The sequence below is a fragment of the Pleurodeles waltl genome, chromosome 6, assembly GCF_031143425.1.
Source record: "Pleurodeles waltl isolate 20211129_DDA chromosome 6, aPleWal1.hap1.20221129, whole genome shotgun sequence".
Taxonomy (NCBI): domain Eukaryota; kingdom Metazoa; phylum Chordata; class Amphibia; order Caudata; family Salamandridae; genus Pleurodeles; species Pleurodeles waltl.
The window spans coordinates 160340855-160354209 of NC_090445.1; the positions used below are offsets into that span (position 1 = coordinate 160340855).

Sequence of the window (13355 nt, forward strand, 5' to 3'; positions counted from 1 at the left end):
GCGCCGCGGCGAGAGCCGCGGCGTAACAGGTCGTGCATGCCAGGGAAACAATGCCCCTTCTGGGAATGCCCATATTGCACCACCTTGTACATGATGTTGGGCTTTTTCAGTAAGGTCATGCATGACAGGGAAACAAGCGGCCCTTCTGGGGAGCCCCAAACCTTACTACCTACCTTTCTCCTGGCCTGAGTCTCTTGATCATCATCCACAAAGTATACGTCGCTCACAGCTTCTGTGTTATGCACGCCAGTAACCTCCCATACACTTCTCAGATTAATGCTGTCACCAAGTCTGCTTTCCATCATATTCACCATCTCTAAGTGGCCCTCCCCCGTCTGCCCTTGACTCAAAATATCACTATCGTCTTTTGTAGTTAAATTTGTGGGCCTGGGTTCCTGCAACAGCCTCTACGTCAGCCTGCCCAAGAAAGCCATTGCCAAACTCCAAAGGGTGGGCAATGGCGCAGCCCGTCTTCTGTTTATCGTGAACTACAGCAATCACATCATTCTTTCTCTAAAAGCCCTCCATCTGTTGCCAGTAAGATAAGATCAAACTTCAAAGCACTATGTCTCGTCCATAGAGCCTTACATCAACCCGCTTCTTTGACCAGCATGTTTGTTCCACACCAAACTACCAGCGTTATAGGAATCCTTAATAAATAGATACAAATGTACCCTGTGCAGGCTGCCCCTCCTCTTGGAAGCACACACCGAGATCATGGGTGCCGCGGAATGTGTCAGTAGCCTCCACTTGGACATAGGTGGGAGGGTTTCCTGGGGCCAGCTTGCACCCAGGTTAAGAAACGTTGTCAAAACCGGGGTGGACAAGCAGATGGAAGGAGCGCGCAAAATAATCTCAGCCATCGACATAATCGTCCATCGTTGTTCAGCCACTGTGCCACTCTAGACAGAAACCAGTCTTATGCAAATCACTCTTGGTTCTGCTCCAATAGGAAGAGTCCAGCCCTAAGTGCGAGGCAGCGGCTGAGAGTAAAGCACGCGTGCCTTCCATCTCCTCGTTGGATGTGGCAGCAGTAATAACTAATGTCCACTCTTTTCCAAATGTTCCCCCGTCACATGTCCCTCTGTCCCTACCCGTCCTTCTGCGTTGGGTACGCCACGATGCTTGTTGGGAAATCATACTGCCCGCCCCCCCGCCAGCTACCCCCTTATGGCAAGCCTTCTCTTGCGAGGAAGTGTTAGGTCCGGATGTTGCACCTAGAGTGAGTGATGCCGGGTGTGTTAACTTGAGATGTTCTTCCCAAGCATGAGTAAGACAGTATCGTACTCTGGAATGCAGAAAGGCCTTTTTAATATCGACATCCACACAGATAAGAAAAGGACTCACGTTTATTTTCCCAAAGGGGGCTTTGCGGTGGCGCCAAGCTGGAACATGAACACGGTGCAATATCCTAGCGTTTAAGTCGCCATTAAGTCATTTGAATGTTTGCCGCCCTCATGCTAGGCTGTGCTTAGTTCAGAAGGGGGGGGGGAGACCACTCAATTCCCTCCTGTCATTGTTAAAGTGGAAGACAAAAACCCTTCCAGTCTTTCCTCCTCGATGAGAAACATAAACCAGCTAGGTGTTGTTTCACAGCAGAAATGTCATTCATGTGTTTTTCCGACGAGCCGCGACAGTTCCTCCCACTTCTCTTCAGCTGCAGTGGTTCCCTTGAACAAACACTCTATGTGCAGCGGAAGGGTGTGCCCCACGCTCAGCCCAGGGAGGCGCCGGGTGCCCCCGCAGATAATTCCGAGTGTTTCTTCCAAGGCATGGCTACCCTTGCAAAACACTCGTGCTGCGCGTGTGAGCTGTTAAAAACGGATTTCTGACAGTGACTAGAAGACGCATCTCAAACTTGTGCCTCTGAAAACATTCATTTAACTAAGAGCTCGAGGGGGAGTTGTATGACAGAACCACGCATACCTAAACAACACATGCCTTAAAAATGCGGTTGGTACAATGACGGTGTCTTTTCCACGCATGCCCTTACAACACATTTCGTTGTAAAAGCATGCTTAGTGAAGGCATTACGGAAACGTCATGCATGGTTCTGTCATTTAACTCCCCCACCCGTCCTGAGCCCAAAATTACCCCCACTCCTAATAAGTAAACAATCTTGACACCCCCACCCGCCCTAAGCCCTAAAACCTTCCCACACCCCTACTAAGTAAAGTACACTGACCCCCCACCCACCCTAAGCCCTAAAAAAAAAATTAAAAAAAAAGCCTTGACCCCCCCACCCTGCCTCTAAAAACTAAACTACCCTGACACCCCCCACCTGCCATGAGCCCTAAAACCTTCCCCCACCCCTACTAACTAAACGACCCGCCCCCCCACCCGCCCTAAGCCCTAAAAATCTACTATCACAATCCGCCTACCCCTGACCATAAAAACTAAACTAGCCCAAGGCCTCCCAACACACACAGAGCCCTACAACCTTCCCCCACCCCTAATAACTAAACTACCCCAACCCCCCACCCACCCTCAGCCCCCCCTAAAACTACCCTGATCCCCCCCACCCCTTCCCCTAAAAACTAAACTACTCCCATGCCCCCACCCGCCCTGAGCCCTAAAACCTTCCCCATCCCTAGTAAGTAAACTACCCGACCCCCACACCCACTCTAAACTCTTAAAAAATAAACTTACCCGACTCCCTCCACTCCTGCCCCTAACAAATTAACTACCCCGGCCCCCTCACCCACCCTAAGCCCTAAATCCACCCCCACCACAAAGAACTATCCCCAAACCCTGCCCCAACCCCACTTACCTCACCGTGTCCTCTCCCGATCCTTCCTCCTCTCCTCCCGCCCTTCCTTAAACCTTTCCCCGCCCCTAAAAAATAAACTACCTCGCCCCCACCCTAAGCCCTAAAAACAAAACTTCCCCAAATCCCCCACCCTCGCCCCTAAAAATAAAAAAAAGTCTGACCCTCCCCAACCACTCTAAGCCTTTAATCCACCCACCCCTAAAAACTACCCCCCAACTGTGCCCCAGCCCCACTTACCCCACCACGTCCTCTCCCGAGCTCTCTTCCTTTTTCTCTGCCTTAACCACGCATATTCTTAGTTTGGCACATTCGTGGTTATGGCGGAGAAAAAGGCATGCGTTGTTCTGGGAAGCATTGTTACACTTGCGTAGGAAACATCTGCGTTGTTGGCAACGTGTTGTTTAGGACTTTTCACCTCAAGGGGGGCAGTTCCACACACAAGCTTCTGTTATCCGCCAAGCGCTGTGTTTGCGCTCCATGTATGATCCCTGACTGAGCACATTCAGTTTTTTTCTGCCCTCCTCTGCCCTCGGAAACCAACCCCCTCCGCCCCCAATGGCCTTACAGTCGTGGCTGCCTGTCCCTCCTTTAGCCTCTCAACATGTTTTTTTTTTTATCTGCTGCTGAGGGGTTAGAAAATGGACTATACATTAAAGAATCATTAAAGAACCATGGACAAACTCCAGAAGAGGCTGCAACGCATCCAGAACGCCTCACACGCCTCATCCTGGACATCCCCCGGCACTGCCACATCACAGGCCATTTAAGAGCCCTGCACGGGCTCCCAGTCAACAAGAGAATCACCTTCAGACTCCTCACCCACGGACACAAAGCACTGCACAACACCGGACCAGAATACCTCAACAGACGGATCTCCTTCTACACCCCACCCCGGCATCTCCGCTACGCCGCCCTCGCAACTGTCCCACCCATCCGCAGAACTACAACCGGTGGCAGATCATTCTTGCACCTCCCAGCCAAGACGTGGAACACACTTCCCACCCACCTGCGTCAGACCAAAGACCTCCTTACCTTCAGGAAACTTCTCAAGACCTGGCTCTTCGAGCAGTAGCAACACCCGCCCCCACCTCAGTGCCTTGAGACCCTCACGGGTGAGTAGTGCGCTTTATAAATTCCTGATTGATTTATTGATTAAATCGACAAAGGGCCCCCAACCCCCTGTGTCTTATCCTGCAGCTTCTGCCTTCTGGACTCCCAAGACCATGCCAAGGTTAACATTTTTTATGTTGTGTTGTTATGTTATTTTGACCTTTAGAGTGCACTATCACCCGAGAGGGACTCCAGGGCAAGCTTAGGGGTAGCAGCTGTCTACCTGGCCACCTCTGCTTCACATTCATGAAAATGTCATGAAAGCCCTGTTGTGCGAGGACTATACATAACTAATAAATAACGAGTAGGGTAAAGCCAACAGGTCTCACCTATGTGAGAGCTATTGGCTTTGGCAGTGTATTTTAGACATGGTGTACATCACTGTGGCTGGTGTTGAGCATGGTTAAAAGTAAGGGGGGTGGGGTAGATTCGAGTGGGGTAGTTTGTAGTGGACTTTAGTGGAGTCATTTGGAGTGTAGTTGAGTGGGGTAGATTTGAGTGACGAGTGGGGTAGATTGGAGTGAAGTTGAGTGGGTTAGATTGCAGTGGGGTAGAATGGGGTGGGATAGATTGGATCGGGGTGTATTGGGGTCAACTGGCGTTGGGGAGATTGGGGTGGGATGGGGGTAGAATGGAGTGGGGTGGATAGGTATGAGTGTAGTGGGGTAGAATGGAGTGGACTGCAGTAAATTGGGGAGAGGAGAGTGGGTGGATGTGATAGAGAGGAGTGGGATAAATTGGGGTGGGGAACATTGAATGGGGTGGGGTAGATTGGAGTGGAGATGGCAATTGGAGTGGGGTAGATTAGGAGGGTGTTAGTGGAGTAGGGTACATTGGGGTAGATTGGTTTGGGGTATATTGGGGTATATTTGAGTTGAGCTTGGTAGATTGGAGTGGGGTTGATTGGTGTGTGGCTGATTGGGTTAGATCAGGTGGAGTGCGAAAGATTGGAGTGGATTTGGGTATATTTGGGTGGAGTGGATTGGAGTGGCGTAGATTGGATCATAGTGGAGTGGATTGGGTTGATTGGAGTGAAGTATAGTCGATTGTGGTAGATTGGAGTGGATTTGGGTGGATTGGAGTGGATTGGGGTAGATTAGATTGGTGTGAAGTGGGGCAAAGTGGGGTGGAGTAGTTTGGGTGAGTTGGAGTGGGGTAGACTGGAGGAGTGGAGTAGATTGAAGTAGAGTGAAGTAGATTGAAGTGGAGTGGGGTAGATTGAAGTAAAGTGGGGTAGATTGAAGTAAAGTGGGGTAGATTGGAGTGAAGTGGGGTAGATTGGAGTGAAGTGGGGTAGATTGGCATGGGGTAGACTGGGGTAGATTGTGGTAGATTGGAGTTGGGTAAATTGGGGGAGAGGGGAGTGGGTGGATGAGGTAGAGAGGAGTGGGATAGATTATAGTGGAGTGTAGTAGATTGAATGGAGTGGGGTAGATTGGAGTGGCGGTGGAGATTGGAGTGGGGTAGATTAGGAGGGTGTAGTGGAGTAGGGTACATTGGGGTACAGTGGAGTGGGGTAGATTTGATTGGTGTGGATTGGGGTAGATTTGATTTGACTGTGATAGATTGGGGTAGATTAAAGTGGGGTCAATTGGTGTGTGGTTGACTGGGATATATTAGATGTAGTGGGATAGATTGGAGTGTAGTTGGGTGGATTAAGGTACATTGGAGTGGGGTAGATTGAATCCTAGTGGAGTGGATTGGATCATAGTGGAGTGAGATAGATTGGAGTAGGGTAGAGTTGAGTGAGGTAGAATGGATTGCGGTGGATTGGGGTCGATTGGATTAGATTGGAGTGTAGTGGGGCAAAGTGGAGTGGAGTAGTTTGGGTGAATGGGACTGGGACAAACTGGATAATATTGGAGTGGAGTGGGGTAGGTTGGAGTGGCTAGACTGGTAGATTGGAGTGTGGTAGGCTGGGGTAGATTTAGTGGACAGGCTGGGGTCGATTGGAGTGGGGTAGACTGTGGTAGATTGGAGTGGGGTAGACTGTGGTAGATTGGAGTGGGGTAGACTGTGGTAGATTGGAGTGGGGTAGACTGTGGTAGATTGGAGTAGGGTAGATTGTGGTAGATTGGTGTGGGGTTGATTGTGGTAGATTGGAGAAGGATAAATTGTGGGAGAAGGAAATGGGTGGATGGGGTAGAGAGGAGTGGGATGAAGTGGTGTGAGGTAGATTGGAGTGGAGGTGGAGATTGGAGTGGGGTAGATTAGGAGAGTGTAGTGGAGTAGGGTACATCGGTGTGGAGAGGGGAGATTGGAGTGGGATAGATTGGGGTAGATTGGAGTGGTGTAGTTTGGGGTAAATTTGAGTCGAGTATTGTAGATTGGGGTAGATTGGAGTGGGGTCAATTGGTGTGTGTGGTTGTTTGGGTTTGATCGTGTGGATTTCGATAGATAGCAGTTAAATTGGGTCGATTGGGGTAGAGTGGAGCGGATTGGGATAGATTGGAGTGAAGTGGGGAAGATTGGAGTGGGGTAGATTGGGTTACAGTGGAGTGGGGTAGATTGGGTTACAGTGGAGTGGGGTAGATTGGGTTAGAGTGGAGTGGGGTAGATTGGGGTAGAGTGGAGTGGGTAGATTGGGGTAGAGTGGAGTGGGTAGATTGGGGTAGAGTGGAATGTGGTAGATTGGGTTAGAGTGGGCTAGAATGGATCGCTGTAGAGTGGATTAGATTGGAGTGAAGTTGGGCAAAGTGGAGTTGTTTGGGTGGATTGGAGTGGGGTAAACTGTATAATACTGGAGTGTAGTGCGGTAGATTGGAATGGAGTGGGGTAGATTGGTGTAGATTTGGGTAGATGGGAGTAAATTGGGGTAGATTGGAGTGGGTTAGACTGGTAGATTGGAGTGGATTCGATTGTGGTAGATTGGAGTGGGGAAGGTTGTGGTAGATTGGAGTAGGTTAAATTTGGATAGAGAGGAGTGGGTAGATGGGATAGAGAGGAGTGATATATATTTGAGTGGAGTGAGGGGAGATCGATCGGGGCACAATGAGAAGCATGACCAAATGGTTCCTTACAACAAAGGGGTCGATTGGGGTAGATTTCAGTGGGGTCAATTGGGGTCGATTTCAGTGGGGTCGATTTGTATGGTTGATTGGGTTAAATCAGGTGGTCTGGGATAAATTGGAGTGGAGTTGGGTAGATTAGGGTGGGTTGGGGTAGCCTGGAGTGAAGTTGAGTGGGGTAGATTGCAGTGGGGTACGGCAACACCCTCTATGCTGGGACCACCGCCAAGCTCCAAAAACGCCTGCAACGTATTCAAAACGCCTCGGCCCGCCTCATTCTCGACATACCCCGCAACAGCCACATCTCCGCACACCTGAGACACCTGCATTGGCTCCCAGTCAGCAAAAGGATCACCTTCCGACTTCTCACCCACGCACACAAAGCCCTCCACAACAAGGGACCGAATTACCTCAACCGTCGCCTCAGCTTCTACGCCCCCACCCGTCTCCTCCGTTCCTCGGGCCTCGCGCTCGCTGCCGTCCCTTGCATCCGCCGCTCCACTGCGGGTGGGAGGTCCTTCTCCTTCCTGGCAGCCAAGACCTGGAACTCCCTCCCCACCAGCCTCAGGACCACCCAGGACCACTCCGCATTCCGGAGACTCCTAAAAACCTGGCTTTTCGAGCAGCAGTAACCCCCCCGCCCTTTTCCCCTAGCGCCTTGAGACCCGCACGGGTGAGTAGCGCGCTTTATAAATGTTAATGATTTGATTTGATTTGGGGTAGAATGGGGTGGGGTAGATTGCAATGAGTGTATTGGGGTCAATTAGCGTTGGGGAGATTGGGGTGAATTGGGGTAGATTAGAGTGTAGTGGGTTGATAGGTAGGAGTGTAATGGGGTAGGTTGGAGTGGGGTAGACTGGAGTGGAGTGCGGTAAATTGGGGTAGACTGGAGTGGATTGAGGTAGAGTGGAGTGGATTGGATGGTAATGGTGTGGGGTGGGGTAGATTAAAATGGGGTGGAGTGGAGTGAGGTAGATTGGAGTGGAGATTGGAGTGGGGTAGATTAGGAGGGTGTAGTGGAGTAGGGTGCATTGGGGTAGAACGTAGTGGGGTATATTGGAGTGGGGTGGATTGGGATAGATTGGAGTGGGGTAGGTTGGGATAGATTTGAGTAGGGTTGATTGATGTGTGGCTGATTGGGTTAGATCAGGTGGATTGGGGTAGATTGGAGTGGGGTAGATTGGATCGTAGTAGAGTGGATTGGGTATAATATAGTGAAGTGGGGTAGACTGGAGTGAGGTAGATTGAATGGAGTGGGGTAGATTGGAGTGGGGTGCAGTGAGTTAGATTTGAGTGGGCTCAATTGATGTGTGGTTGATTGGTTTACATCAGGTGGGGTGGGATAGATTGGAGTGAATCGGGGTAGATTGGAGTAGGGTAGATTGAGGTAGAGTGAGTGGGGTAGATTTGGGTGCACTGGAGTTGATTGGGGTGAAGTAGTGTAGATTGATTGGATGGAGTGGAGTAGGTTGCATGGATGAAATGGGGTAGTTGGGTGGATGAAACTAGGGTATATTGGGTGGAGTGGAGTAGATTGGCGTAGACTGTAGTGAAGTGGATTGGGGTAGGTTGGAGTGAAGCGGGGTAGATTGGAATAGGGTAGATTGAGGTAGAGTGGAGTGTGGTAGATTTGGGTGGACTGGAGTTGATTGGGGTGAAGTGGTGGAGATTGGAGTGGAGTTGTATAGATTGGAGTGGTGTGGAGTGGATTGGAGTGCAGTATGGTAGATTGATTGGATGGAGTGCCGTAGATTGCGTGGATGGAATGGGGTAGTTGGGTGGATGAGTAGGGTATATTGGGTGGAGTGGAGTGGAGCGGGGTAGATTGGAGTGGAGTAGATTGGCATAGATTGTAGTGAAGTAGAGTGGGGTAGATTTGAGTGTAGTGGGGTAGACGAGCCGAGGGGCATCCAGTAGAGTGGCATAGAGTAGAGTGGCATGTTCAAGTGTCTTAGAGTGGAGTGTCATAGAATGGAGTGGCATAGAATGTAAGGGCATAGAGGTGAATAGAGTGTTGTAGAGTGGAGTTGCTTAGTGTGGAGTATCATGGTGTGGTAGTACACTGTCATTACAGACAACACATTTTCAGTTGAAATGACCATCACATTTGCACAGACATACAATTTCACTGCTCAGAAACGATAATCTGTGGAAATTTCATCACCTAGTGTACTGACGTGTTTTTATTGTATTCAGATATTCGTTTTCACCACACTTCTTAATTACACTAAATGATCCCACTCAGGAAAATGTTGACGTTGGCTGAGCCCATTTTTATACATTGATTTATGTCATATGTTCTCCTACTATCAAACTAATGCCACACCACATTGTATGGTGTAGTGTTACAGAAAGGGGCTCGAGTTGCAGTGGATCTGCTCCCACCAAAATACTGGGTGGCATTGGTGGCAAAAGCTTTTTTCACACTACTTTTACTCGTGATAAAAGCGGCTGTCGGAAGTTAAACTCCACCCGAGTCTTTCTACTCCTCCCCATTGAGCACAGACTTTCCTACTGAGGAGGAGAACAACTTGCCATTCTTTTTCCTGCGCCCCTTGCTGACCAGTATGGAACTGGGACTGGAGCTGATCTCCGCAGTGGACACATAATTATATGTCAGATTTTACAGCTCATTCACATCTTCTTAATTTTATTGTTACTAGGGTGATTACGTCCACAAGTCTGTGTTCATTATCTTCTTCCAAGGAGACCAGCTGAAGAACCGTGTAAAGAAAATCTGCGAGGGGTAAGCATCAACTCCATGTAGGTAGATTTAAGAATGCATGACCCATTTTTTTCATAGTTAAGTCTGCTCAAATAAGCATTGTAAAGTTGTGAGGAACCATTCGGTCACGCATCCCATTCTACAAGCATAGTGCATTTACTACCTTTTAAGTTTTTTGTTTAAGCTAGTAATGTGTACTTGTCCAACTTTATGTACACTAAATTTTATTTTACTTTGTCTAAACTCCCTTAACTTATAAACGCCTCCCTTATAGTAGCAATTCATAGTAGTAATTTCTAGAGTACAGTACAACATGACCATTGCCTTTTATACGTACAGGTAAACTCCCTGAACGCCGACTCCGTAACAACGAAGTCGTGGACAACGAAAGCGGAACAACGCTTTCGTTAACCACATCTTCGTTGTTTTGTGCCTTAACCACGCATGTGCTGAACATCGCACATGCGTGGTTAAGGCACAGAACAAGGGAGTCGGCTGAGGAGGACGACGCGATGAGTCAGGTAAGTGGGGTGGGGCGGGGGGTTGGGGTTTTAGATTTAGGGGAGGAGGTGGGGGGTTGAGGTTCTAGTTTTAGGGGTGGGGTTGGGGTTTTAGTTTTAGGGGAGGGGTGGTTTAGGTTTAGGGTCGGGGGAGGGAGGGGAGTTTTATAAATTGTTTTTATAGTTTTAGGGGCGGGGTGGGGGTTGTGGTTTTAGTTTTAGGGCCGGGTTGGGTTCGGGGTATTTTTAGTTTTAGGGGCGGGGTCGGGGGATTTTAGTTTTAGGGGCTGGGGTGGGGGGGGATGGGGGTTTTAGTTTTAGGGGAGGGGGGTCGGGATATTTTTAGTTTTAGGGGCGGGGTGGGGGTTGGGGTTTTAGCTTTAGGGGAGGGATCATCGGGGCGGTTTAGGGCAGGGGAGGGGTATTTTCAGTTTTAGGGGCGAGGGTGGGGGGTCAGGGTATTTTTAGGGGTGGGGGTCGGGCGGTTTAGGTTTGGGGGGAGGGGTATTTTTAGTTTTAGGGGTGGGGGTCGGGTATTTTTACTATTTGGGGGTGGGGGTCGGGGTGGTTTAGGTTTTTAGGGGTGGGGTGGGGGATTGGGGTGGTTTAGGTTTTAGGGGTGGGGGTTGTGGTCGTTTTAGGTTTTTAGGTGCGGGGTGAGGGGTTGCTGTAATTTTAGGGGTGGGGTTGGGGTGGTTTTAGGTTTTAGGGGTGGGTTGGGGGGGTCGGGTAATTTTAGGGGCGGGTTGGGGGGTTTTAGGGGCGGGGTGGGCGGCTCGGGGTAGTTTTAGGGGTGGGTGTTGGGGTGGTTTTAGGGGTTGGGTGTTGGGGCAGTTTGGGGTAGTTTAGGTTTTAGGGATGGGTGGGGGTTGGGGTTGTTTTAGGGGTGGGGTTGGGGTGGTTTTAGGTTTTAAGGGTGGGTTGGGGGTCGGGTGATTTTATGGGCAGGGTGTGGGGGTTGGGGGGTTTAGGTTTTAGTGGCGGGGTGGGAAGCTCGGGTAGTTTTAGGGGCGGGGGTGGTTTTAGGTTTAAGGGGTGGGGTACTTTAGGTTTCAGGGATGGGGTGGGGGTTTGGGTTGTTTTAGGGGCAGGGTGGGGGTCGCGGTAATTTTAGGGACGAGGTGGGGGGTTGGTGTGGTTTTAGGGGAGCGGGTAGGGGGGGTCGCGGTAATTTTTAGAGGTGGGGAGGCCAGGGGGGACCCATTCTGGAACCATGCATGCCTATCACTAATGCCTTTACCAGGAAAAATCGTTCATGGTAAAGGTATTAGTGGTAACAACGCCGTCGTTCTTCCGACCTCGTTGTTCAGGCATGCGTTGTTCTAGCATGCTTTGTTCCGACATACATTCATACGTACACCTTTGCACTCAAACCTCATAATCAAGACTGAGGCAGAGGAGATCTAGGACTGTTGCTTTGTTGGTGATCAGGGTGCATTGTGTTGGGGATATTGTTTTGTCTCTACCTCACACCGCCCCCTTAGAGCTCAAATTCTAAGACAAACTCAATTTCCCATTAGTAGAAATTATATTGAATGTAGACTAGTTGGGATTTCCTCAAAGCACCAGAAATCCTGTTAGTAAAACCAGATGACCCATTTCCCCCTGCCCTTCCCTCTACTTTTGACAGAGATACATGTGTAGCCTACTGTTTTGAATGATAATCTTAATATTCAAAGTGGATTGCATATACCAGGCATCAGAATGAGTGATCCAAAACTGAAGGGTTCTTTTTTGAGAAGTAGAGACTCCTAATTAGTGAAAACAGGAATAAGGATGGATCTGTTGGTGGACCACCTGTCCTTCATGGGACGATCGTCACAACTCCTGTCCAAGAATGTCAATACAAATATGATGTACCATATTTATTCCTTCATCCTTTTGTTTTCGCTGCTGTTTTCTTTTGTGTCATTGGTTCGAGTGCACCAGTACTCGGAGGACTAGCTATTTTATATTTTCTAACAATCCGCATGTGCTTTGTTCCATCTCTTTTGCTTTCAACAGTAGATCCCCACTTAGGTATGAAAAAGTCCCCGTCCCTCCCACACTAAAGCAGCTAGGCATTTAGATCCATAGCTTCTTTCGGTGGACAGGACAGTGAATTGCTAACTGAACTTTTAGCCTCTGAGCCAAGTGAGATACCTGTAGTATCTTCATACAGGCTGCAGCTGGAGCAGTCATCTTTGTAGCAAAAACAACTTTCACAGTCCTCTGTCCGTGTTTATCAGGCAAGGCCTTCCATTTCTGCAGGAGCATTAGCAGAGTATTTCAGCATGACTCCCAAAGTCCACTAGCAGAGTAATTCTGAACTGATCTTTCATAACATGCACAGAACACCCAATAATAGTTATATGTATTTTACTGCCATTAATATTAGTAATAGAAAAAATAGTATAATCAGTATTAATATTGGTTGTACCACTGCTGAATAATGATAGCAGGAAGCATCTGACAACGACACTGCCTCTCACTGCTTCTAAGTGCTGTAATAAACTAATGTGACCCGCTTCCAGCTCTGTCGTACAGCTCTGTGAGGCTTGCTGATGAAAACTGCTTGAAATTTCCCTTGCAGATTCCGTGCCTCTCTCTACCCCTGTCCTGAGACTCCACAGGAAAGGAAGGAGATGGCAGCTGGTGTTAACATCCGAATCGAGGATCTTCAGATGGTAGGAGTTCCTTACTAGCCAAGTTATTTCTTTTTATACCTCTGTTTTATGCGTCACTCAAGTGTCAGCATGAAAAGCTTGTGTAATCCTTACTTTTGCAGGACAATTTCCTTTCAGTTGTTATCATTTTGAGCGAGAAGATGAGGAATGCTCATGAGCGCTTTATGAAGAGGAGGTGGCGATGCAAAAATTGTTTTAAGTGTTGGCTTCCCCATTTTAAAATTCTCATAGTTAACAATTGAGGTAAAATATCAGACCAGAAACGAAGGCTGCATTGTTTAGTGAGAGATTGGATCTTTGAGGCAAAAGTTACTATGTGTCATCTAAGCTATGACGTGTTTTCTTAAAAAAATGATTCTGAGCTGAAATCTTCGAGAACCCCTAGTCTGCCTTTCATTAGGAGCCTTTACTCATACTAAGACTTAAGTCACCGAAATGCTTCCACCAGACTCTGCTCAGCATTTCTATGAACACTTGCGTGAAGTCCTGGTCTCAGCAATATGGAATGAGGTAGATCCATTTCACAATGTATTTAAACAACTGTAAAAGATTGGCAAGTTATCTTCATGTCTGCTT

General features: G+C 48.6%; 1 protein-coding gene across 4 annotated transcripts in view; it reads left to right on the top strand.

Annotated features, from left to right (window-relative positions):
- The window catches only part of ATP6V0A1 (ATPase H+ transporting V0 subunit a1), a 221698-nt gene that overhangs the window by 57881 nt on the left and 150462 nt on the right, over window positions 1-13355 (top strand). For all 4 annotated transcript variants that reach the window (XM_069237704.1, XM_069237705.1, XM_069237706.1 and 1 more), the window contains exons 8-9: window positions 9552-9634; window positions 12686-12779. In XM_069237704.1, coding sequence (XP_069093805.1) covers window positions 9552-9634; window positions 12686-12779 — 177 coding nt within the window. The remainder of the gene's footprint in view (window positions 1-9551; window positions 9635-12685; window positions 12780-13355) is intronic.